Raw genomic sequence first — 27,569 nt, 5'->3', positions numbered from 1 at the left:
CTAACTACACCTAACGAAAGTCCATTACCTAGATAAAATAACTTTAGCTGACTTTATACCTAGCTTTGTTATCAGGGCAAAAGTTACACAAGTTCTATATAGAAAGCGAATACAACGGGGACACACAAAAAAAAGCAAGGAAACGTAGCACACCTCGTTTAATAATATTAGCTAAACATCTAACAATCCCACAAATAAACAAGTACTTACTTTTTGGTGTAAAATGTGGAGTTAACGGTTAGCTGTAGCGGACCTCCGTCTTCTCGATTGTCCCGTTGTGTGTGTGTGTGACTGTGTGACTGAACGGGATGTGTGTGTGGGAGAGAGAGAGAGAGAGAGAGACGTGTGTGGGATGGAAAAGCGTGGTAGACCGCCACCGTGCGGTAGACATGGGTAACTTCCTTAATAAATCCCTTTACTGTTCGGAAATAAAATCGTATTATTATAGGCCTACGCAACACAAATGTTTTCCTCTGCAAATAAATAATTATTGCAATTAACATAAGAATGTAAATGTTTCCATTTCATGTTGTTCTTACTGTTCTATAAATAAAACTATACGATTATTTTGTGTAGGTGAGGGTCTTTAAAAATGTAGAAATTAGCCTACTCTTGTTCATGCATGAGTCGCTAAAAAAAAAAATCACTTTATATTTAATATAATCACTCTTACGACATGACAGTACCATGTTCCCATAGCTGCTATTATAAAGGTATGTCAAATTTTCCACCATGACAGAAAAAAAAAAAAAAAGCAGGTTTCATGACATTGTAATGTAAACAGCAACACAGGGGAGCTATTTAGCTGCGGTTAGTTTACACCTCACGCGCACACACACACACATTGTACCATCTAAAATGGCCATGAAATATATTTTCCAATAAGCAAAAATATTTTATTTTTCAGCTGTTTGAAGCTGGTGTACAAAAGTAAAATAAGCAAAAAATGAAACTTCAGAACGGAAGTATAGAAAAAGTACACATAGAACATATCTACCACTTTTTAAACTGGCTTTCAAAGTATCCCTTTTAGAGAAAGGACAATAGGACGTGTGGAGGGGTCTATTAGGGCTGTTCTGTATGTAATCCCTGGGCACGTCTGAAGTTCTGTGTCATTCCTCACCACAGAGCTATGGGCTACGCTTTTCATTTCCTCAGCCACAACAAAGCGATGCGTCCATCCTCTCCTGTGGCTGCATAATAAGCAGTTTCCATGACCACTCTATTTTTTTTTTTTTTTTAGGAGAATGTATTTATTTTTCTGGTCACCATTTAATTGTTTTTTACAACTTTTTGTTGTTGTTGTTGTTGTTGTTACATATACATTTCACATACATGGTACTTTTATACAATGTCGTTTATGTTTATATATATTACATTTTATACAACGTTGTTTATATGTATTACATTTTGGACAGATGATACAGTTATAACCCTCTGTTACTCTCAGCCCATCCCAGGCCTCTTGTGATTTCCATGTGTCACATACTTTAACTGTGCTGTGATGTCTGGGCGGCAGGGTAGCCTAATGGTTAGAGCGTTGGACTAGTAACCGGAAGGTTGCAAGTTCAAACCTCCGAGCTGACAAGGTACAAGTCCGTCTTTATGCCCCAAGGCAGTTAACCTGATCCTAGGCCGTTGTTGAAAATAAGAATTTGTTCTTAACTGACTTGCCTAGTTAAATAAAGGTTAAAAAAAAAATCTCTAACATGAATTCTCAACCTTTCTAAAGGCATAGTATGCATAGATTGTACGTTAAAGTTGAATATTTTTTCCTTCGAGTATTATGATTATTATATTGTTGATTGACTAACCATTCCTATTATTTGTAGGGTCCATTTGAAAATATTGTGATTTTTTTCAGCCATTCCTGAACCTGTGATCAGGAGCAACCTACAAGGGGACATTATCAGAATAAAAAAAAAAAACACAAACATTGAAACAATTCTAAGTACTGACCTGCAATAGAGCATTCTGGGAAATATGATAATGATGGCCCGTGGCTTTTGAGACTGACGTACCTTCATATTCAAAATATTGGATAAAACATTTGACCATTTAACTTAGATTATCCTCTCATGTCTCCTAAAAGCTACCGAACAGTACCATGTGAGATCATTACGTGTATCTCTGAAGGTGGATTTGTCATATTTCCAGGTACCCTAACCGTACCCTTTTTTCCCCCCTGAGAGTGTACACACATTTCCTGCATAAGACAGACCTCCCTTTTTTTCCCAGCATGCAGTGCAGTTCAGCACCATCCACGCAAAGAACGAGCACACGGAAGAGGGAGAGAGTAGTGCATCTCGTACGCACAGGTAAACCTATACCCCTATACCCGGAAGCACGTAATATACATCCATACCACTTCCTGTAAAAAAACGGGTCATATAATATAATTCATAATAGAGCCATAAATGGTAGGTTCCTGTTCCTGTTGATTGGATCCACAACAAAGTCTAAGATTGCACATCATCTTTAGTTACTGTCTGTTAAGACATGTCGACGGAAAGGACCACACACACACACACACACACACACACTTCTCTTTAGTATTAGTTAACAGTTTGTCGATTCATTTCCGCTCACCGTGTGGTTTTTACCCACAGCTTCCTGTTTGCATAGTAACCACAAGCATATTGAAGGGTAGGCTCCGTTGAATGCTTAGTTCCCAGAGCTGCCAACCAAGTCATAAAGGTGTGGTAAACTGGCAAGGATTCACCTTGACCGTAGGGCACCCCTGGTGATATCCACAGAGGGAGAGGGGGAGCAAAACTCCAGTGAGTCGACTTACTGCACGTGTGTATACATCAGGTTAGGCCTGTACAGTCGCAGAAATAACCTACCACATTTCCTGCATAAGGCATTATCCTCTCTGGTCTCCTTCCTGGGTCACGTTGGGTGGGTGTGGCTATGGAGTCTCTGGTCCAATTCAGGAAGTGTTATGGTGTTATTATAAAAGTTGTTACGGTCTGTCCTTACTGTAATTGCTACTGTTTCGGTAAAAAATAAATAGAAAGAGCTGTGTAGATGGTCAACGTGAACTTTGAAACCTCACAGGTTTTGATTGAAAGGAGATGTGATTCACCTATTGCTTTTCTGATGGGACTGTTGACATCATTTACATGTTTTTGCGAAAGGAAAATTCAGAAAAACTTAACTCCATACAGTAAAGTTTTTATTTTATTTTATTTTTTAGGTCAAGCCTTCACCACAGGTAGTGTGTGTGTGTGTGTGTGTGTGTGTTGCATGACGAGGCTCAAGTAGAACACATTTTACAACATACACTACAAGTATGTGGACACCTGGTCATCGAACATTTCATTCCAAAATCATGGGGATTAATATGGAGTTGGCCCCTCCCCCCTTTTCTGCTGTAACAGCCCCCACTCTTCTGGGAAGTCAGAACGTCGCCGTGGGGACTTGCTTCCAATCAGCCACTAAGAGCATTAGTACGGTCGGGCACTGGATGTTGGGCGATTAGGCCTGGGTCGCAGTCGGCGTTCCAATTCATGTCAAAATATAAGGTTGAGGTCAGGGCCTTCTACGGGCTAGTCAAGTTCTTCCACACCGATCTCGACAAAACATTTCTGTATGGACCTCACTTTATGCACTGATTCATTGTCATGCAGGAACAGGAAAGGGCCTTTTCCAAACTGTTGCCACAAAGTTGGAAGCACAGAATCGTCTAGAACATCTCTTTATGCTGTAGCATTAAGATTTCCCTTCACTGGAACTACGGGGCCTGAACCATGAAAAACAGCCCCAGATCATTATTCCTCCTCCAAACTTTACAGTTGGCACTATGCATTCGGGCAGGTAGCGTTCTCCTGGAATCCGCCAAACCCAGATTCTTCTGTCGGACTGCCAGATGGTGAAGCGTGATTCATCACTCCAGAGAACGCGTTTCCACTGCTCCAAAGTACAATGGCGGCGAGCTTTACACCACTCCAGTGAGTGAGCTAAGGCTTTTGTAAGGCTGATCTGCCATGGAAATCCATTTCATGACGCTCCCGACGAACAGTTATTGTGCTGACTTTGATTCCAGAGGCCGTTCGGCGTGAGTGTTCCAACCGAGCACAGAGGAATTTGACACGCTATGTGCTTCAGCACTCGGCCGTCCCGTTCTGTGATTTTGTGTGGACTACCACCTCGCGCCTGAGCCGTTGTTGCTCCTAGACGTTTCAGCATTTAACAGTAACAGCACTTACAGTTGACCAGGGCAGCTCTAGCAGGACAGAAATATTACAAACTGACTTGTTGGAATGTATGACGGTGCCACGTTGAAAGTCACTGAACTCTTCAGTAACGCCATTCTACTGCTAATGTTTGTCTATGGAGATCGCATGGCTGCGTGCTCGATTTTATACACCTGTCAGCAATGGGTGTGGCTGAAATAGCCGAATCCACTAATTTGAAGGGGTGTCCATATACACTAAAGTATAATTCATGACAAACAGGGTGCAAACTTTCTAGAATAAAACACGACAGGATTCTCCAAAATGAACAAATTATTTCTTTATTTCCAACTAAAACAATGGAAATCTGTAACATATTTCTAATTTGAGGTACAATATAATGCGTCCACATGAAAAAAACTAAAATCAACTCAAAGCCCCGCCCCGGTCAGCCGAAAGCCTTTCAGAGTAAAACAGGGCGGTACTATATGAATGTGATGTAAGCTACGTTGTACCAAATTCATGTCCGACCGTCTAGAGCTTTCTGTTAACCCTTTCACAGCAGTAGTGAACCATCTGCCATGGATGGCAGATCAAAGATGTCAAAACACATGACTGAAATAGAGTTCTCTTTACAGAGCACAACCTCTCTGAATCTGTCCTCCATCTATCCCTCCCTCCCCACCAAAATAAGTAGCTCTTCGGTCATTTGAACATTTTTTAAACTCCATAATTACCATGTTTGCCAGATAGGGAGGGCCTGCTGTATAGGCCCGGGACACAGAGTCAAGGAGGAGTGCTGACTACTAATTAAACACTGTGAAAGGGATACTTACTAGTGTGTGTGTGTGTCTCATCTGTGCAGTACAGTAACCATGGGAACAAGCAACATCGGGCCTGCCTTGAAGCACTCACGGAACCACAAAACCGACAACCACTAGAGAACCAGGACTTTACAACCTTCTCAGACAGGACTCAACATGGTCATTTACCCTCGTATGGGCATCATGCGCTTCTCACTGTAAGACATCTGTGTTTTCTATCCAGCACAATGAGAGACAGACTTCCATTCTGAGCATGTAGATTTTGTTAAGACATACAGCAAGGACTGTAGATGTGAGCTGCGGGAAAAGAGGGTAAGTGGATTGGTTGACAACAGTCCTCGTTTCCTAAAAATTCTTCTCAAAGCCCATTGGAGGAGAGGATCCAATGTCCCTCCCTCGGACCTCCTCGTCAAATGAGCTTTGAAAGGAATTGAGGAAGGACGTAGGAAGCAAAGATTTCACAGCTAGTAACATTTTCAGACATAGCCAAGATGTGGTGTGGATTCACAGATCCAGACTGGGAATCCAGTTAGACTAGAGCAGTGGTTTTTCTCCTTCGGGGACCCCGACTTTTCCACATTTTGTTGTAGCCCTGAACTTGCTCACCAGAATCAGGTCTTGGTAATTGGATAACAAGAGTTCCGAGACAGACTCTGGAATAGCTCAGATACATGGAAGTGAGTCGTTCGGAATCCACTGGTAGAGGAGGGGGGGGGGGGGGGGGGGGGGGGGTGCTTACTATGGACTGCGATATGTGGTCGTCTCACCTAGCTGTCTGAAGATTAATGTCCTGACTATGACTGTGATATGTGGTATGTGGTAGTCCCACCTAGCTATCTGAAGATGAATGTCCTGACTATGACTGGTCCACCTAGCTGTCTGAAGATTAATGTCCTGACTATGACTGTGATATGTGGTATGTGGTTGTCACACCTAGCTATCTGAAGATTAATGTCCTGACTATGACATGTGGTTGTCCCAACTAGCTATCTGAAGATTAATGTCCTGACTATGACTGTGATATGTGGTTGTCCCACCTAGCTATCTGAAGTTTAATGTCCTGACTATGACTGGTCCACCTAGCTATCTGAAGTTTAATGTCCTGACTATGACTGTGATATGTGGTTGTCCCACCTAGCTATCTGAAGTTGAATGTCCTGACTATGACTGTGATATGTGGTTGTCCCACCTAGCTATCTGAAGATGAATGTCCTGACTATGACTGGTCCACCTAGCTATCTGAAGTTTAATGTCCTGACTATGACTGTGATATGTGGTTGTCCCACCTAGCTATCTGAAGTTTAATGTCCTGACTATGACTGTGATATGTGGTTGTCCCACCTAGCTATCTGAAGATGAATGTCCTGACTATGACTGGTCCACCTAGCTATCTGAAGTTTAATGTCCTGACTATGACTGTGATATGTGGTTGTCCCACCTAGCTATCTGAAGATGAATGTCCTGACTATGACTGTGATATGTGGTTGTCCCACCTAGCTATCTGAAGATGAATGTCCTGACTATGGACTGTGATATGTGGTTGTCCCACCTAGCCCCTCTGGATAAGAGCATCTGGTAAATGACTCAAATGTGAACTTACATGTGAAGGCAGAGATCACGTGAAAAATACAAAAACACAACTCCACCACGCACAAACCTAGAAATATAACTAATCTCCCCGTTTTGTCAGAACTATAATAGCTTCATTCTGTTCATGACTAACACCCATTTTGTCACCATTGACTCTACTGTATTATTGACTGTATATTCTGTTTGTTCCATGTGTAACTCTGTTGTATGTGCTACACTTTATCTTGGTCCAGGTCGCAGTTGTAAATGAGACCTTGTTCTCAACTAGCCTCCCTGGTTATTAAATAAAGGTTGAAATTAAAACATGTACACGTTGATCATGCATGATCACACCTCTGTGTACTACTAGTATAAATGTGCTACAAAATATACATTTACAGGTGCCATATTTCAGTACAGAAAAGGACTGTATCGCATGTAATTATCGAACATCAAAACACCACAAATCCATATACAGCGTATTCAGACCCCTTGACATTTTCCCACATTTTGTTACAGCCTTATTCTAAAATGGATTAAATAAATACAAATCATTAACTACAAACAATACCCCATAATGCAGTGCACTTCATAATCACAAAGCAAAAAATGTTCACAAATTAAACTAAATATTCATACCCTTCGCTATGAGACTGGAAATTGAGCTCAGGTCCGTCCCGTTTCCATTAATCATCCTTGAAAATGTTTCTACAACTTGATTGGAGTCCACCTGTGGTAAATTCAATTGATTGGACATGATTTAGAAAGGCACACACCTGTCTATATAAAAAGGTCCCACAGTTGACAGTGCATGTCAGAGCAAAAACCAAAGCCATGAGGTCAAAAGGAATTGTGGGTATAGCTCCGAGACAGGATTGTGTCGAGGCACAGATCTGGGGAAGGGTACCAAAACATTTATGCAGCATTGGAGGTCCCCAAGAACACAGTGGCCTCCATCATTCTGAAAATGGTGGAAGTTAGGAACCACGAAGAGGATGGAAGAACCCCCTCTTCCTAGAGCTGGGCGCCCGGCCAAACTGAGCAATCAGGGGAGAAGGGCCTTGGTCAGGGAGGTGACTAAGAACCCGATGGTCACTATGACAGAGGTATAGAGTTCCTCTGTGGAGATGGGAGAACCTTCCAGAAAGACAACCATCTCTGCAGCACCCCACCAAGCAGGCCTTTATGGTAGAGTGGGCAGACGGAAGCCACTCCTCAGTAAAAGGCACATGACAGCCCACTTGGAGTTTGCCAAAAGGCGCCTAAAGACTTTCAGACCATGAGAAACAAGATTCTCTGGTCTCATGAAACCAAGATTGAACTTTTTGGCCTGAATGCCAAGCGTCACATCTGGAGGAAACCTGGCACCATCCCTACGGTGAAGCATGGTGGTGGCAGCATCATGCTGTGGGGATGTTTTTTAGCGGCAGGGACTGGGAGACTAGTTAGGATTGAGAGAAAGATGAACGGAGCAAAGTACAGAGAGATCCTTGATGAAAACCTGCCCTCAGGACCTCAGACTGGGGTGAAGGTTCACCTTCCAAGAGGACAATGACCCTAAGCACACAGCCAAGACAACGCAGGAGTGGCTTCAGGACAGGTCTCTCTGAATGTCCTTGAGTGGACCAACCAGATCCCGGACTTGAATCTGATCAAACATCTCGAGAGATCTGAAAATAGCTGTGCAGCGACGCTCCCCATCCAGCCTGACAGAGCTTGAGAGGATCTACAGAGAAGAATGGGAGAAACACACCAAATACAGGTGTGACACGCTTGTAGTGTCATACCCAAAACTGCTTCAGGTGCTTCAACAAAGTACTGAGAAAAGGGTCTAAAGTATTATTTAAATGTGATATTTTGTATGTTTAATAAAATGTGTCAATTTAAAATTTAAAACATGTTTTTGCTTTGTCATTATGGGGTATTGTGATGTCATTAAGGGGTATTGTGATGTCATTATGAGGTAGTGTGTGTAGATTGATGAGGGGGGGAAAAAAACTATAAGTAATTTTAGAATAAGGTTGTAACGTAACAAAATGTGGAAAAAGTCAAGGGGTCTGAATACTTTCCCAAAGCAGGGCTTAGAACCCAGACACGACAAGTTACACAACATTAAAATGAAATCTCTTTAAATCCCAGAATGGGACTTTAGAAAACAAAAAACACATCTATACGTTTCCTGTTAGGTTCAAAATAACGACATCACACCGCAGTAATACAGTATATGGCTACTTTTATTTACATGTATCAAGTGTATGTTGGTTGGTGACTGTTCTTCGAAACGTTCAAGGCAAAGACTACAGATCGATATGGTGTGTATAAAAGTTGTGCCGTTGTCACCAATAAAGACGATCCTGACTAACACTGGCACGCTCTGCTGGTCACATCGAAAGTACACCGTAAAAATGAAACAAAAGTCCTTCTCTCTCTACATTTGACATCAACCATGAACACGCAAAAGAGATCATCTGTAACCAGATGGCTGTAGGGTTCAAAATCTAAAATGTTATTGGTCACATGCTTTTGTAAACAATTAGGTGTAGACCGACAGTGAAATGCTTACTTAAATCTACCCCTGTTATTTATGAAGCATGTGACATTATGTTCAAGTTAAACTTTTGCATAAATACTAAATATTTCAGTGTAATTATACAGTAGGCTGATTGACGGTGGCAAGTGACAATTAGCGTTTTCAAAGTTCTACATCTTGAAAACTTGATTGCTGCACTGCAAAACATTTTTTGGGGGACTGTATCAACAGTGGACTAATGAAACAAATACAACAAAATATAATTTTGGGAGTGGAATTGACCTTCAAGAAACACTTGCTGAATTAAAAAGGTGATCATCCCTGAAAAATGTCTATTCCCGACGCGCTTTATATCGTCAGCTCACCCTCAATATCACGTTAGAGGATGAGCCATCTCTATCATGTACAGTATGCGTTCTCTATGCCCATTGGACAGACTGAAAAGCGGACCTGAGACCTCCCTCAGTGTTCCGACGCGGCATTAAGAACAGAGAATATATATATCTAGATGCTGATCCACACATTATACCGGTCTGTCAGCTGGACGATGGCTTCACCATGAGCAGGTCGGATCACCTTTCAGTTTAGAGACAAGGGCAGCAGGTCTGATCACCTTTCAGTTTAGAGACAAGGGCAGCAGGTCAGATCACCTTTCAGTTTAGAGACAAGGGCAGCAGGTCAGATCACCTTTCAGTTTAGAGACAAGGGCAGCATGTCTGATCACCTTTGAGTTTAGAGACAAGGGCAGCAGGTCAGATCACCTTTCAGTTTAGAGACAAGGGAACAGGTCTGATCACCTTTCAGTTTAGAGACAAGGGCAGCATGTCTGATCACCTTTCAGTTTAGAGACAAGGGCAGCAGGTCTGATCACCTTTCAGTTTAGAGACAAGGGAGCAGGTCTGATCACCTTTCAGTTTAGAGACAAGGGCAGCAGGTCAGATCACCTTTCAGTTTAGAGACAAGGGCAGCAGGTCTGATCACCTTTCAGTTTAGAGACAAGGGCAGCATGTCTGATCACCTTTCAGTTTAGAGACAAGGGCAGCAGGTCAGATCACCTTTCAGTTTAGAGACAAGGGCAGCAGGTCAGATCACCTTTCAGTTTAGAGACAAGGGCAGCAGGTCTGATCACCTTTCAGTTTAGAGACAAGGGCAGCATGTCTGATCACCTTTCAGTTTAGAGACAAGGGCAGCATGTCTGATCACCTTTCAGTTTAGAGACAAGGGCAGCAGGTCAGACCACCTTTCAGTTTAGAGACAAGGGCAGCAGGTCTGATCACCTTTCAGTTTAGAGACAAGGGCAGCAGGTCAGATCACCTTTCAGTTTAGAGACAAGGGCAGCAGGTTTGATCATATAAATAGAACACGGTCGACTTGAAATGTCTGTGTTCTAGATATTTAATTTGAATTAGTGTGATTCTATTTTACTGTACCGCTCTGCCTTACCATCTTCTACCTATAGCGGACATTCTGCTGGATAAATGAACAGCTGAAAGAAACAGATAAACACGTGACAGAGAGAGAGAGAGAGCAAAGATATCCAGGTTTCACCTTAGTGCACAGGAGCAGTAACAACGTCGCCAACCAACCAACACCATAAAAATGGAACATCTTTAAACTAACAAACTCTTTGTCCTTGAGACTACAGTATATTCAAAATGAAACTACCAATAGATCACATTTGAACAACAAAAACAAAACAAAAAAAAACATTCAAATGACTACATACTAATACTATAGTGTTTTAAATTACTCTGTACATCTTGGATCGGTCCCAAAAAAAGCTACTTATTTCCTATACAGTGCACTACAGGGCCCATACGACTCTACTTTTGCTCAAAGGTAGTGCACTACCTATACAGTGCACTACAGGACCCATACGACTCTACTTTTGCTCAAAGGTAGTGCACTACATAGGAAATAGGTTGTTATTTGGGACGTAAGCACTAAGTCACATGACTGAGCGGAAGGGAGATACTGTACAAGAAAAACATTACTTCAAATGAATACACACTTTTTTTTTGTTGTTTTTACACAGAACCCCCCTACACACACACACACACGATAGTAGAGTACAGTGTTTGGAGGACGACAACAATCTCCCAGTTCACAATCAGACCCTTTCTCATTTCCATATAGAGAACAAACGAGACCAGCATGTGTGGGAGGTGATGTGGGGGCAGGGCTTATCAGGGAAGCACCTCCCACACCACATCCCTGATAAGACCCTACATCACCTCCCTGATAAGCCCCGCCCCCACATCACATCCCTGATAAGCCCCGCCCCCACATCACCTCCCTGATAAGCCCCGCCCCCACATCACCTCCCTGATAAGCCCCACCCCCACATCACCTCCCTGATAAGCCCCGCCCCCACATCACCTCCCTGATAAGCCCCGCCCCCACATCACCTCCCTGATAAGCCCCGCCCCCACATCACCTCCCTGATAAGCCCCGCCCCCACATCCCTGACCAGAAAGGTAGAACGTTATACATGTATAGATCTGCCATGCTGGTTTGTCATGTAGAACTGTGAATAATGTCAGCTCTACACATTACATTACTAGCTGCGACATTGTGAACATTTCGCTTCATTCAATAAACCCCCGCTTAAATATCTGAAAGCACCCACCCACCCCTCCCAGACAACCTAACTCAGCTGCTCTCAGATCATCTTGGCTCGTCCTCTCTCCTCCACTCCCTCCATCTCAGATCATCTTGGCTCGTCCTCTCTCCTCCACTCCCTCCATCTCAGATCTTCTTGGCTCGTCCTCTCCCCAGGTGGTAGTAATAGAAGAGAGTGACCAGGAGGAAGAGCACCCGGCTGAGGAGGAGGAGGACGGCAGCGTTGGGCAACAAACCCATCTCCACCAGGGTGACAGACGTAACTGCAACAAGACAGGGTTGAGACGACAGTAACAAACAAAAATAACAATTAAACTCCCTCTCTCTCACATAAAGAGACGGACGGACTGACTGATAGATAGATAGATAACGGACGACACTCAGTCACGGAGATATAATCCCTCATCGTTAATAACTGACTTTTCAACAGCGGTATCTGAGCCAGACTCCAAACAATACTACTACGTCTCCAACACTAGAGGGAGCCATTAGCGTATTACACAATCTGAAGAAGGTGGACAGATTGGACAGCATGACATAGAGCAATAAGGCTCATTGAATAATAATAATATACGGTAATAGGTTTGCAGCATAAGCATGAATTGATTTATTAAATACCAATATGAAAGGAATGTGTGCTCTCACCTAAAAACTGGACAGCAAAGTAGCATGCCTCACTGAGCAGAGTCCATTGAATGATGACCTTCTCCTGTGTATACACACCATTCCACAAGATGAGGGATAGACCTGGAGGGGGGGGGGGGGGGGGGGGTCAGAGGTCATGGGTTATAGTTTAGTCCATTGAATGATGACCTTCTCTTGTGTTTACACACCATTCCACAAGATGAGGGATAGAACTGTGGGAGGAAATGCCATCGGTCAGAGGTTAGGGGTCAAAGAGATCACGGGAGACGGGCCAAATGGTATGGAGACATTCCTATCCCAAATCTAAATAAAGCTGAAAACTAGACCCCCATCTTCATAAAGCTGAAAACTATACCCCCATCTTCATTCTTCATAAAGCTGAAAACTATACCCCCATCTTCATTCTTCATAAATCTGAAAACTATACCCCCATCTTCACTCTTCATAAAGCTGAAAACTATACCCCCATCTTCATAAAGCTGACAACTATACCCCCATCTTCATAAAGCTGAAAACTATACCCCCATCTTCATTCTTCATAAAGCTGAAAACTATTCCCCCATCTTCATTCACTGGGCATTCTTCATAAAGCTGACAACTATACCCCCATCTTCATTCTTCATAAAGCTGAAAACTATACCCCCATCTTCATTCACTGGGCATTCTTCATAAAGCTGAAAACTAGACCCCCCATCTTCATAAAGCTGAAAACTATACCCCCATCTTCATTCGTCATAAAGCTGAAAACGATACCCCCATCTTCATTCGTCATAAAGCTGAAAACTATACCCCATCTACATTCTTCATAAAGCTGAAAACTATACCCTCATCTTCATTCTTCATCAAGCTGAAAACTATAACTCCATCTTCATTCTTCATAAAGCTGAAAACTATACCCCCATCTACATTCACAGGGCATTCTTCATAACACCTATCTACATACGATATCAAAAAAACTTAATTTCAGGACTCATGTTATCATCCATAATCTAGAATCTAGACAGTCAGGTCCAGGGCCGGTCTACCTCACGTGGGGCCCCGACCTCCAGGGGGCCTAATTTCCTGCAATTCTATACTTGGGAGATTGGGTTGGGGGCCCCCTTGAGGGAGGGAGGTTTTTGCCATGGGAGATTGGGTTGGGGGCCCCCTAGAGGGAGGGAGGTTTTTGCCATGGGAGATTGGGTTGGGGGCCCCATAGAGGGAGGGAGGTTTTTGCCATGGGAGATTGGGTTGGGGGCCCCCTAGAGGGAGGGAGGTTTTTGCCATGGGAGATTGGGTTGGGGGCCCCATAGAGGGAGGGAGGTTTTTGCCATGGGAGATTGGGTTGGGGGCCCCCTAGCGAGATCTCTCCATAAAGACCTTAGTAGTCGCAGAGTAATTACACTATTTCTCCATAATGACCTTTAAAGAGGTCAACATTCACAAGGCAGCTGGGCAGATGGATTACCAGGTCGTGTACTCAGAGCATGCGTGGACCAACTGGCAAGTGTCTTCACTGACATTTTCAACCTCTCCCTGACTGAGTCTGTAATACCAACATGTTTCAAGCAGACCATCAGAGTCCCTGTGCCCAAGAATGCGAAGGTAACCTGCCTAAATGACTACCTACCCGTAGCACTCACGTCTGTAGCCATGAAGTGCTTTGAAAGGCTGGTCATGGCTCACATCAACACCATCATCCCGGAAACCCTAGACCCACTCCAATTCACATACCGCCCCAACAGATCCACAGAAGACGCAATCTCAATCACACTCCACACTGCCCACTGGACCTGAGACTGGGGTGAAGGTTCACTTTCCAACATGACAACGACCCTAAGCACACAGTCAAGACAATGCTGGAGAGGCTTCGGGACAAGTCTCTGAATGTCCTTAAGTGGCCCAGCCAGAGCCCGGACTTGAACCCGATCAAACATCTCTGGAGAAAACTGAAAATATCTGTGCAACGACCCTCCCCATCCAACTTGACAGAGCTTGAGAGAATCTGCAGAGAAGAATGAGAGAAACACCCCAAATACAGGCGTGACAAGTTTGTAGCGTCATTTCCAAGAAGACTCGAGGCTGTAATCGCTGACAAAGGTGCTTCAACAGTACAGAGTAAAGTGTCTGAATACTTATGTAAATGTCATATTTCTGTTTTTAATTTGTAATAAATGTGAAAAAAATGTATAAAAATCTGTTTTTGTCTTGTCATTTTGGGGTATTGTGATGTCATTTTGGAGTATTGTGATGTCATTATGGGGTATTGTGATGTCATTATGGGGTATTGTGATGTCATTATGGGGTATTGTGATGTCAGGCTGTAACGCAACAAAATGTGGGAAAAGTCAAGGGGTCTGAAATACTTTCTGAATGTATATCGCCGTTCTCAGGACCGTCTGAAATGTCCAAAATCTATTTCTAGGAAGGACAAAAAACAGTGTCAAAGACACCAGTCACCCAAGTCATTAACGAGTCACTTTACCCTTACCTACATGTACAAATTACCTCACCTAACCTGTACCCCGAAACGTTGACTCGGTAGCGGTACCCCCTGTACAGAACCTCATTATTGTTATGTCATTTTATTGTGTTACTTTTTATAAAAATGTATTTTATTTAGCGAATATTTTCTTAACTATTTCTTGAACTGCATTGTGGGTTAAGGGCTTGTAAGTACGCATTTCACAGTAAGGTCTACTACACCTGAGTTATTCAGCGCATGTAACTAATACAATTTGATTCCATAATGACCTCAGTGATCCCAGGTTAATGTCACTACCTCTCCATAAAGACCACACAGCTTTTCTGTCTATGGTGTGTCACCATAACCTGTTAAGAGAAACAGACCTGGGTTCAACTTTTGAGACAAATTCATTAGTTCTACGGTGCCAGGCAAGCTCAATTACAAACATAGCTAAAACTATTTGAAAGAAAACAAATACTATTTGAACCCTGAAGTGAACAGGACCACCGCCAACTCAACATTACTGAATGACATGATTTATTGTCAAATGAACGCAACTATAATAATCAATTCTCATCTTCAATACAATTCCTGTGGCGTGGAGGGTGGTAACGGCGAGGACCAGTCTGCGTCTGTCGTCGACACCAAAGAACTGTACGACCAGAAGTACGTCTAATATTTTTTAGAAATGTTTGTTTATCTTTATTTAACTAGGAAAGTCAGTTAAGAATAAATTCTTATTTTCAATGACGGTCTAGGAACAGTGGGTTAACTGCCTTGTTCAGGGGCAGAACGACAGATTTGTACCTTGTCAGCTCGGGGGTTTGAACTTGCAACCTTCCAGTTACTAGTCCAACGCTCTAACCACCGCTCTACTCTGCCACCCTAATAATATACATGCACGGACATTTTGTTGTCGTTGTCCATTTTGTCCATGCATGTATATCTGTCTGACAGATGTTTTGTCCTGCTCTTCTGTGCCTAACGTGCACTCTATGACGACTCAAACTACAGTGAGTCACGTGCACTCTATGACGACTCAAACTACAGTGAGTCACGTGCACTCTATGACGACTCAAACTACAGTGAGTCACGTGCACTCTATGACGACTCAAACTACAGTGAGTCACGTGCACTCTATGACGACTCAAACTACAGTGAGTCACGTGCACTCTATGACGACTCAAACTACAGTGAGTCACGTGCACTCTATGACGACTCAAACTACAGTGAGTCACGTGCACTCTATGACGACTCAAACTACAGTGAGTCACGTGCACTCTATGACGACTCAAACTACAGTGAGTCACGTGCACTCTATGACGACTCAAACTACAGTGAGTCACGTGCACTCTATGACGACTCAAACTACAGTGAGTCACGTGCACTCTATGACGACTCAAACTACAGTGAGTCACGTGCACTCTATGACGACTCAAACTACAGTGAGTCACGTGCACTCTATGACGACTCAAACTACAGTGAGTCACGTGCACTCTATGACGACTCAAACTACAGTGAGTCACGTGCACTCTATGACGACTCAAACTACAGTGAGTCACGTGCACTCTATGACGACTCAAACTACAGTGAGTCACGTGCACTCTATGACGACTCAAACTACAGTGAGTCACGTGCACTCTATGACGACTCAAACTACAGTGAGTCACGTGCACTCTATGACGACTCAAACTACAGTTAGTCACGTGCACTCTATGACGACTCAAACTACAGTTAGTCACGTGCACTGGTAATGTAGACGGGGAGAGAGATACACATGATGGCCTTGCATGAAGCATCCAAATACACGACAGACATGTGGGAGTGACAGAGATGACACTAATGTGTGTGTGTGTGTGTGTGTGTGTGTGTGTGTGTGTGTGTGTGTGTGTGTGTGTGTGTGTGTGCGCGTGAGACAGTGTATACTGCAGATGCAGATGAACAGCACAAGGAAATAGCAGTGTGTGTGTGTGTGTGTGTGTGTGTGTGTGTGTGTGTGTGTGTGTGTACTGACTGAGTAGTGCTCCTCCATAGAGCCTGATGGAGATGCTGGTGTTGCTGATCTCTTCTTCAAACACCACCTCATAGAGCTGGTTGGGACACACCAGGGCCTGCAGAGAGAGAGAGAGGACAACACTTATATACTACACAGCATGCACTATAGCAGGAGGGGGGGGGGGGGGAGCACTGCCTGTCTAACTACAGCCAGCTCCTCTCTCTCAACTACAGCCAGCTCCTCTCTCTCAACTACAGCCAGCTCCTCTCTCTCAACTACAGCCAGCTCCTCTCTCTCTCTCTCTCTCAACTACAGCCAGCTCCTCTCTCTCTCTCTCTCTCTCTCTCAACTACAGCCAGCTCCTCTCTCTCTCTCTCTCAACTACAGCCAGCTCCTCTCTCTCTCTCTCTCAACTACAGCCAGCTCCTCTCTCTCTCTCAACTACAGCCAGCTCCTCTCAACTACAGCCAGCTCCTCTCTCTCTCTCAACTACAGCCAGCTCCTCTCTCTCTCTCAACTACAGCCAGCTCCTCTCTCTCTCTCAACTACAGCCAGCTCCTCTCTCTCAACTACAGCCAGCTCCTCTCTCTCAACTACAGCCAGCTCCTCTCTCTCAACTACAGCCAGCTCCTCTCTCTCAACTACAGCCAGCTCCGCTCTCAAATACAGCAGCAGCAATGAACAGACTGTGCAACATGAACAAAATGAACCGTTGTAGTAATACAATGGGGTATAGTTTCTGGTTAGGCAGCGATGCTCTGTGCAGCTGTGTTAACTAATGCTCCAAGAAAGCTAGTTCTGTTTATCCCAAAGTCACCAGGCTAGTTCCACCAGCATTGAACAGAGGACAACTTCATTTACTATAAAAAAACGATTTTTGTCTTCCTGTCCTCCCCCCCAGTAAGGCCATTCAGCTCCACTACTAGATAATGAAGACAATTCAGCTCCACTTAAATTTAGGATGCAGACAAAGGCACAGCTGTTCCTCCCAGGTGTCCCCATAGAGAGATAGTGTAGCGGTGTCCCCATCGAGAGATAGCATAGCGGTGTCCCCATCGAGAGATAGCGTAGCGGTGTCCCCATCGAGAGATAGCGTAGCGGTGTCCCCATAGAGATATAGTGTAGCGGTGTCCCCATCGAGAGATAGCATAGCGGTGTCCCCATCGAGAGATAGCGTAGCGGTGTCCCCATCGAGAGATAGCGTAGCGGTGTCCCCATCGAGATAGCGTAGCAGTGTCCCCATAGAGAGATAGTGTAGCGGTGTCCCCATAGAGAGATAGTGTAGCGGTGTCCCCATAGAGATAGTGTAGCGGTGTCCCCATAGAGAGATAGTGTAGCGGTGTCCCCATAGAGATAGTGTAGCGGTGTCCCCATAGAGAGATAGTGTAGCGGTGTCCCCATAGAGATAGTGTAGCGGTGTCCCCATAGAGATAGTGTAGCGGTGTCCCCATAGAGAGATAGTGTGGCGGTGTCCCCATAGAGAGATAGTGTAGCGGTGTCCCCATAGAGAGATAGTGTAGCGGTGTCCCCATAGAGAGATAGTGTAGCGGTGTCCCCATAGAGATAGTGTAGCGGTGTCCCCATAGAGATAGTGTAGCGGTGTCCCCATAGAGATAGCGCAGCGATATATTTTCATTTGTTTAACACTTTTTTGGTTACTACATGATTCCATATGTGTAATTTCATAGTTTTGAGGTCTTCGTTATAACCCACAGTTCCCCGGGGCGCTGAAGACGTGGATGTTGATTAAGGAAGCCCCCACCCCCTCCTGCACCTCTCTGATTGAGGGGTTGGGTTAAATGCGGAAGACACATTTCAGTTGACGGTGTGATGTTTAATGTAAAATACATTTTTTAAAGTCTTAACTTACACACCCACCCCCCCACCTATAGTTCAAAACCGCTCCTCTGGGCTCTAAACCGCTCCTCTGGGCTCTAAACCGCTCCTCTGGGCTCTAAACCGCTCCTCTGGGCTCTAAACCGCTCCTCTGGGCTCTAAACCGCTCCTCTGGGCTCTAAACTGCTCCTCTGGGCTCTAAACCGCTCCTCTGGGCTCTAAACCGCTCCTCTGGGCTCTAAACCGCTACTCTGGGCTCTAAACCGCTACTCTGGGCTCTAAACCGCTACTCTGGGCTCTAAACCGCTACTCTGGCTCCTCTGGGCTCTAAACCGCTCCTCTGGGCTCTAAACCGCTCCTATGGGCTCTAAACCGCTCCTATAGGTTCTAAACCGCTCCTATAGGTTCTAAACCGCTCCTATAGGTTCTAAACCGCTCCTATCGGTTCTAAATGGCCAATGTGACTCTGTATACATCAGAATCATCATTGCAGAAGTTTCTGAGCGTGGCTAGAACCCAGGTCATCGAGACACTCACCATCAAGGCCATAACTGTGAAGGCAAACGCAGAGACGGCAATCCAGAGCCTGTAGAGAGAGACAATTGCATACAGAGATTGATTTACCCAAAAACTGCAATTAAAATAGATTTGATCATCTGACAGTAAAATTATACACCCCCCCCCAGTTCTCTGGTGTGTTCTCTCACCTTAGACCAACAGGCTCTCGCACCTGATACTTGATGTCATTCCCCAGCATCTGACTGAGCTGTGAGGAGAGAGAAAGAGAGAGAGAGACAGAAATAGAAAGAGCGGATCATTAAGACGCTTTCTAATTAGAGCTAGTAATGGGGACGTCGAGGAGGATCCTGACAGATTAAGAGGAAGCAGACACCCCATAAAATAAAATTAAAAACAAAAACACACGGAAGCAGATGCCCCATCAACAAGGTCTTGGATTAATCACAAACTATATTTAACAGAAAAATCTAATTTAGCACTGATTAGCAATTAGCTCTTCATCACCCATACACACCACTCGTACACACACCCCACCCCGTACGTCACAGACAAAGAATGGAGCTTTACATTGATAGAGCCCGCGCCCCTAATGGGGACGTCGCCCGCGCCCCTAATGGGGACGTCGCCCGCTCCCCTAATGGGGACGTCGCCCGCGCCCCTAATGGGGATAACACATCAGATGATTGTTTAGTCATAAATGAACTAAATTCTGTGCAGCATTGTGGAACCCAGCATGTCAACACAGATGGCACGACATGAGTACATTTCATACCAAACATTTACAGAGCCAATGCCTCATTACAGTAACTAACCCTAAACTGAAGACACGTGCAGTATACATTTTTCCCTGCAAAGTGTCTATAAATGCTAATAAAATTCACATGATCCTTAAAAACAGACAAATAAAATCCACGGTATTAGTCAGATGTGTTGAATACAACAGGTATCACAGTGAAATGCTTACTTACAAGTCCCTAACCAACAATGCAGTTTAAAAAAAATATATATACACTGTGTGTGTGTGTGTGTGTGTGTGTGTGTGTGTGTGTGTGTGTGTGTGTGTATATATATATATTTTTTTTAAATTTATTTATTTATTTATTTATTTATTTTAAATACGAATAAGAAATAAAAATAACAAATAAAAGTAACAAATAATTGAACCCAGCACAAAGCATTATGTCATCACTGTGGAAAAAGCAAAAACAACTTTACAGCAGATTCATTGCTATTTTATTAGTCTATAAGATGGTCTTTTAGTGAAGAACCCATGATAATTCACTGACATGAATTCATATCCCGCTTTAAAATCGGCAGTAGGAACTGGGCAGGTGTGTGTCTGTATGTACAGTTGAAGTCGGAAGTTTACATACACTTAGGTTGGAGTCATTAAAACTCTGTTTTTTCAACCACTACACAAATTTCTTGTTAATAAACTATAGTTTCGGCAAGTCGGTGAGGACATCTACTTTGTGCAGGACACAAGTCATTTTTTCTGGGTTATGCAAGCAGTGTGTCAAGAAGCAGTGTGTCAAGAAGCAGTGTGTCAAGAAGCAGTGTGTCAAGAAGCAGTGTGTCAAGAAGCAGTGTGTCAAGAAGCAGTGTGTCAAGAAGCAGTGTGGCTTGGCAGGGTTGTGTTTCCTAAAGAGGCACGGCTCTCGACCTTCGCCTCTCCCCGGAGTGCGTACGGGAGTTGCAGCGATGAGACAAGACTGGACCAGTGATGAATTCTGTTATTTCAGACAGAAATCAATATGCCCAAAGGGGGAACAGGACCCCGAGCTGTGAGGATGACGTTACGCATTTGAACTTGAAGGGTTTGAGGTTGTCAGGACAATGAAAACTGTCCAGAACAGAACAGGGTTCACTGGTGATTGTCTGAGTCTCTCAAATACGCTCACACACTCTCTAGAGACTCTCACTCACTCTACAGTGAGTCCATGAGATAGAGAAAGAGACTCCACCCCTTCTTCTGTGCGGTTAAATCGTCAGTTGGAATCTAAAGATATGGTGAATTGATACCACCTACTGTCAAGCCCTGCCTCCCACCTGTTTACCAGAGTTGTAACATAAAAATGGACCAATAGAAGTATAAAAAAAAGGGGGTCCTGCAAATGCAGAAAACATTTTTTCCTTTAGCCTTTATTTAACCAAGCAAGTAATTTAAGACCAAACTCTTATTTACAATGACTGCCTAGCAAGAAGCAATAGGCCTCCTATGGGGACAGGGGCTGGGATTAACAAAGGGGATTAACACAGGGGCTGGGATTAACACGGGGGCTGGGATTAACACAGGGGCTGGGATTAACACAGGGGCTGGGATTAACACAGGGGCTGGGATTAACACAGGGGCTGGGATTAACACAGGGGCTGAGATTAACACAGGGGCTGGGATTAACACAGGGGCTGGGATTAACACAGGGGATTAACACAGGGGCTGGGATTAACAAAGGGGATTAACACAGGGGCTGGGATTAACACAGGGGCTGGGATTAACAAAGGGGATTAACACAGGGGCTGGGATTAACAAAGGGGATTAACACAGGGGCTGGGATTAACACAGGGGCTGGGATTAACACAGGGGATTAACACAGGGGCTGGGATTAACACAGGGGCTGGGATTAACACAGGGGCTGGGATTAACACAGGGGCTGGGATTAACACAGGGGCTGGGATTAACACAGGGGATTAACACAGGGGCTGGGATTAACAAAGGGGATTAACACAGGGGCTGGGATTAACACAGGGGCTGGGATTAACACAGGGGCTGGGATTAACAAAGGGGATTAACACAGGGGCTGGGATTAACACAGGGGCTGGGATTAACACAGGGGCTGGGATTAACACAGGGGCTGGGATTAACACAGGGGCTGGGATTAACACAGGGGCTGGGATTAACACAGGGGCTGGGATTAACACAGGGGCTGGGATTAACACAGGGGCTGGGATTAACACAGGGGCTGGGATTAACACAGGGGCTGGGATTAACACAGGGGCTGGGATTAAAGGAACACCCAGAATTGTGGTCCGCAATCACACCCTTTTTGCAATTTCAGGTGGAAACTCAATAAAGCATGTCTGAAATACAATGAATGTCTATAAATGTCAGCTGTTTCAAAAACATTGCTCTGCTATTAGTATTTTTACGGTATGAATGTTGAGCTCAAATTAGACAATTGTGTTTACACTGCCCTTCTTAGAGGGGGGGGGGACTGTCAGGCGCGTGTCGTGCGCTACCTCGAGCGTTGTTCGAGACGTGACTTTACATTACAGTAATGCCTCTCCAGAATCTCTCGGAAATCTCTTTACTTCTCATCTATGAGAATAGACCCCCCCCCCCCCCCAAGGCACAAATACACAATCTAAGGGAGATGAGAAGGACTGAAGTGGCTTCATGGCCATCTCATTTTGGGATGTTCAAATCACAAAAATAACAGAGGGAGGAAATGTGAAAAAATAAGGAGTCTAAATTGCAGCGAAAAGGGAAAAGATAAGAGCCAGAGTGTACAGCCCTAATCTCTCCAGCCACGACCACTGTATTTCACCGTCCAGTCAAACTGAAGCCTTTGCCCTGCCTGGTTGGCTCTCGCTGCCTGGTTGGCTCTCGCTGCCTGGTTGGCTCTCGCTGCCTGGTTGGCTCTCGCTGCCTGGTTGGCTCTCGCTGCCTGGTTGGCTCTCACTGCCTGGTTGGCTCTCGCTGCCTGGTTGGCTCTCGCTGCCTGGTTGGCTCTCGCTGCCTGGTTGGCTCTCGCTGCCTGGTTGGCTCTCGCTGTCTGTGGCAGGTTTTGGTGTACTTGGGAGAAGAAAAAAAAAAATCACTGGTCTTAACCTGACTGAGCTGGTAAAAACCTTTCAAAAACGGCAAGAAATCCATCGTTCGAAAGCAACTGCTTTTCTGAAAACTGTGCCGTGACATTTGGGTCAGCCCCCCTAGCAATTAAAAAGTTCTAGCCAATGAGCTTCAGCCGCTTCGCTATTTGAGAGTGGCAGCTAGCACGATGCACACACAGCAGAGCGGAGAGCGAGAGAAATCACGCGGTGCTCATATCTGCTCATATGTGACGCTGTTCACCATTTTTCAGGGACCACTTTTGGCTCGTGAGCGCTACTTCTAGAACTACTGGCTAAAAAGTATACACAAGTACTGGAGAATCTCTTTAAGACAGGAAGTAGGTACATGCAAAGACAGGCTGTAGGTACATGCAAAGACAGGAAGATAAGGTGGGGATTCTGGTGTGCAGCCAGTCCTAACACGAGCCTAAGCAGAGCATACACATGCCTGTGTTATCTAACAGTATGACTTTAGAATTGGCTTGAGAATTATATAACAAGAGGAAAAGCAAAGGACTTGGCTGAGGAGGAGAAGAAACAGGAGAAATGGGAGGAGGAGGAGGAGAAACGGGAGGAGGAGGAGAAGAAACGGGAGGAGGAGGAGGAGGAGAAACGGGAGGAGGAGGAGAAACGGGCGGAGAAGAAACAGGAGAAACGGGAGGAGGAGGAGAAACGGGCGGAGGAGAAGAAACAGGAGAAATGGGAGGAGGAGAAGAAACAGGAGAAACGGGAGGAGGAGGAGAAACGGGAGGAGGAGAAGAAACAGGAGAAACGGGAGGAGGAGAAACGGGCGGAGGAGAAGAAACAGGAGAAACGGGAGGAGGAGGAGAAACGGGCGGAGGAGAAGAAACAGGAGAAACGGGCGGAGGAGAAGAAACAGGAGAAACGGGAGGAGGAGGAGAAGAAACAGGAGGAGGAGAAACGGGAGGAGGAGAAACGGGAGGAGGAGAAGAAACAGGAGAAACGGGAGGAGGAGAAACGGGCGGAGGAGAAGAAACAGGAGAAACGGGAGGAGGAGGAGAAACGGGCGGAGCAGAAGAAACAGGAGAAACGGGAGGAGGAGGAGAAACGGGCGGAGGAGAAGAAACAGGAGAAACGGGAGGAGGAGGAGAAACGGGCGGAGGAGAAGAAACAGGAGAAACGGGAGGAGGAGGAGGAGGAGAAGAAACAGGAGAAATGGGAGGAGGAGGAGAAGAAACAGGAGAAATGGGAGGAGGAGGAGGAGAAGAAACAGGAGGAGGAGAAGAAACGGGAGGAGGAGAAGAAACGGGAGGAGGAGGAGGAGGAGAAACGGGAGGAGGAGAAGAAACAGGAGAAACGGGAGGAGGAGAAGAAACAGGAGAAACGGGAGGAGGAGAAACGGGAGGAGGAGAAACAGGAGAAATGGGAGGAGGAGAAGAAACGGGAGGAGAAACATGAGGAGGAGGAGAAGAAACGGGAGGAGAAACATGAGAAATGGGAGGAGAAACAGGAGAAATGGGAGGAGAAACAAGAGAAATGGGAGGAGAAACAAGAGAAATGGGAGGAGAAACAAGAGAAATGGGAGGAGAAACAAGAGAAATGGGAGGAGAAACAGGAGAAATGGGAGGAGGAGAAGAGAAACAGAAAGAGGAGGAACAGGAGAAACAGGAGGAGGGGAAGAGAAATGGGACAGGAAAAGGAAGAAATCCACAATGTGAGGAGAGAGGAGCATACGGTAATCTAAACTGTTATGGTCTAGCTTTGACACCAAATCACTTAAGAGACAAAGCCAGGCTGCATTTAGACATACGGAGTTGAAATAATGATGAATATGATATCCCACTGCCCTCGAGTCCTCTTCAGTACATTGCTATTCTCATTCCCCGCTCCTCATCTCTCAGCCTTGGCCAAAAAAAAACACACAACTCAATGACCATCCTAGTACAAATCACAGTTGTACCGACGTCATTGTTCAGTTCACCACAGTTCATTGTGATCCAGTGCGTAGCCTACACTTACATCCTTCTGTATCTGTCTTCATGCCAGAACCATTGCATAGTATTCTCTCCCAGCACCACAGGAGTCAGAGTGCTTTACAGCAGACGAGATATGGCTCAAGGCCGGGGGGGGGGGGGGGGGGAGGGGGGGGGCGACAATATCACTGGCCTAAGTAAAATGTTTGTTTCAGAGCAAGGTGAAAGGCAGGAAACAGAAGGACATTGGGTAACAGCCGGACGATTTCCCTCCTTTGTTTACAAGGACGAAGTGTGTGTGTGTGTGTGTGTGTGTGTGTGCACGCGTCCTAAGACGAAACCTTCCTCCACACCAACCTCCCGCTCTCTATTTGTAATAAGATTGTGATCTCCCAGGGGTGTTGTCGTCTGAGCGGAGGCTGATGAGGTGCTTACGGCAACTCCACTGAAACAAAAAAAACAACACCATTTCATTGTCTGTGTTCGCTAGTCTACAGATAACAAAGCAATTACTTGTAATTCCAATAACATTTATTTTTCTCCTCAGGGGGAGATGGAATCATTAACACTGGCAGACGAGCAGAAAATTGTGTTAAGGAACTAAATTCTTCTTTCTTGTAAGTCAAATGTTTATATAGCTGATCACCCCACTCCCCCTCACACTCCATTGGCTTCCAGTCAAAGCTCACATTCGCTACAAGACCATGGTGCTTCCCAACAAAGCAGCAAGAGGAACTGCCTCCACGTTACCTAGAGGCTACGCTCAAGAGGGCAGCTCCCTTTCAGCCCAGCCAAAGCACTTCTCTGTTCTGGCAACACATTGGTGGAACCAGCTTCCCCCTGGAGCTAGGACAGCAGAGTCCCTGTCCATCTTCCCCCTGATGCTAGAACAGCAGAGACCCTGTCCATCTTCCCCCTGAAGCTAGGACAGCAGAGACCCTGTCCATCTTCTCCCTGATGCTAGGACAGCAGAGACCCTGTCCATCTTCCCCCTGGAGCTAGGACAGCAGAGTCCCTGTCCATCTTCCCCCTGGAGCTAGGACAGCAGAGTCCCTGTCCATCTTCCCCCTGGAGCTAGGACAGCAGAGTCCCTGTCCGTCTTCCCCCTGGAGCTAGGACAGCAGAGTCCCTGTCCGTCTTCCCCCTGGAGCTAGGACAGCAGAGTCCCTGTCCGTCTTCCCCCTGGAGCTAGGACAGCAGAGTCCCTGTCCGTCTTCCCCCTGGAGCTAGGACAGCAGAGTCCCTGTCCATCTTCCCCCTGGAGCTAGGACAGCAGAGTCCCTGTCCATCTTCCCCCTGGAGCTAGGACAGCAGAGTCCCTGTCCGTCTTCCCCCTGATGCTAGGACAGCAGAGTCCCTGTCCATCTTCCCCCTGGAGCTAGGACAGCAGAGTCCCTGTCCATCTTCTCCCTGATGCTAGGACAGCAGAGTCCCTGTCCATCTTCCCCCTGGAGCTAGGACAGCAGAGTCCCTGTCCATCTTCCCCCTGGAGCTAGGACAGCAGAGTCCCTGTCCATCTTCCCCCTGGAGCTAGGACAGCAGAGTCCCTGTCCATCTTCCCCCTGATGCTAGGACAGCAGAGTCCCTGTCCGTCTTCCCCCTGGAGCTAGGACAGCAGAGTCCCTGTCCGTCTTCCCCCTGGAGCTAGGACAGCAGAGTCCCTGTCCGTCTTCCCCCTGGAGCTAGGACAGCAGAGTCCCTGTCCATCTTCCCCCTGGAGCTAGGACAGCAGAGTCCCTGTCCATCTTCCCCCTGGAGCTAGGACAGCAGAGTCCCTGTCCATCTTCCCCCTGGAGCTAGGACAGCAGAGTCCCTGTCCATCTTCCCCCTGGAGCTAGGACAGCAGAGTCCCTGTCCATCTTCCCCCTGGAGCTAGGACAGCAGAGTCCCTGTCCATCTTCCCCCTGGAGCTAGGACAGCAGAGTCCCTGTCCATCTTCCCCCTGGAGCTAGGACAGCAGAGTCCCTGTCCATCTTCCCCCTGGAGCTAGGACAGCAGAGTCCCTGTCCATCTTCCCCCTGGAGCTAGGACAGCAGAGTCCCTGTCCATCTTCCCCCTGATGCTAGGACAGCAGAGTCCCTGTCCGTCTTCCCCCTGGAGCTAGGACAGCAGAGTCCCTGTCCGTCTTCCCCCTGGAGCTAGGACAGCAGAGTCCCTGTCCGTCTTCCCCCTGGAGCTAGGACAGCAGAGTCCCTGTCCGTCTTCCCCCTGGAGCTAGGACAGCAGAGTCCCTGTCCGTCTTCCCCCTGGAGCTAGGACAGCAGAGTCCCTGTCCGTCTTCCCCCTGGAGCTAGGACAGCAGAGTCCCTGTCCGTCTTCCCCCTGGAGCTAGGACAGCAGAGTCCCTGTCCGTCTTCCCCCTGGAGCTAGGACAGCAGAGTCCCTGTCCATCTTCCCCCTGGAGCTAGGACAGCAGAGTCCCTGTCCATCTTCCCCCTGGAGCTAGGACAGCAGAGTCCCTGTCCATCTTCCCCCTGGAGCTAGGACAGCAGAGTCCCTGTCCATCTTCCCCCTGGAGCTAGGACAGCAGAGTCCCTGTCCATCTTCCCCCTGGAGCTAGGACAGCAGAGTCCCTGTCCGTCTTCCCCCTGGAGCTAGGACAGCAGAGTCCCTGTCCGTCTTCCCCCTGAAGCTAGGAC

General features: G+C 46.0%; 2 protein-coding genes and 1 long non-coding RNA gene across 4 annotated transcripts in view; all 3 read right to left on the bottom strand.

The window, feature by feature from the left end:
* Positions 1 to 334, bottom strand: part of LOC118943872 (CD82 antigen-like) — a 59,813-nt gene extending 59,479 nt beyond the window's left edge. Inside the window, exon 1 of the mRNA XM_036960349.1 lies at positions 211 to 334. The gene's annotated coding sequence lies outside the window, so the exon portion shown is untranslated. The remainder of the gene's footprint in view (positions 1 to 210) is intronic.
* An 8,453-nt stretch (positions 335 to 8,787) lies between these two features.
* On the bottom strand, positions 8,788 to 10,028 carry LOC118943873. Its single transcript, XR_005039180.1, has 2 exons — positions 9,899 to 10,028; positions 8,788 to 9,862 (listed from the first exon to the last, which is right to left on the bottom strand). It is a non-coding gene; the product is annotated as an uncharacterized LOC118943873 (long non-coding RNA).
* Positions 10,029 to 11,516: 1,488 nt separating this feature from the next.
* Positions 11,517 to 27,569, bottom strand: part of LOC110500615 (tumor protein p53-inducible protein 11) — a 110,285-nt gene continuing 94,232 nt past the window's right edge. The window contains exons 5-9 of one of the 2 annotated variants that reach the window (XM_036960346.1): positions 19,354 to 19,412; positions 19,184 to 19,232; positions 16,829 to 16,925; positions 12,369 to 12,470; positions 11,517 to 11,986 (exon numbers count right to left, since the gene is read on the bottom strand). In XM_036960346.1, coding sequence (XP_036816241.1) covers positions 11,850 to 11,986; positions 12,369 to 12,470; positions 16,829 to 16,925; positions 19,184 to 19,232; positions 19,354 to 19,412 — 444 coding nt within the window. In that variant the 3' untranslated portion in view covers positions 11,517 to 11,849. The remainder of the gene's footprint in view (positions 11,987 to 12,368; positions 12,471 to 16,828; positions 16,926 to 19,183; positions 19,233 to 19,353; positions 19,413 to 27,569) is intronic. The other variant, XM_036960342.1, reaches the window with a different exon arrangement.

The sequence above is a fragment of the Oncorhynchus mykiss genome, chromosome 2 (assembly GCF_013265735.2).
Source record: "Oncorhynchus mykiss isolate Arlee chromosome 2, USDA_OmykA_1.1, whole genome shotgun sequence".
In the NCBI taxonomy this organism is placed as follows: Eukaryota; Metazoa; Chordata; class Actinopteri; order Salmoniformes; family Salmonidae; genus Oncorhynchus; species Oncorhynchus mykiss.
Note: the sequence above shows the minus strand (reverse complement) of the source record. Positions and strands in the feature narration are given on the sequence as shown.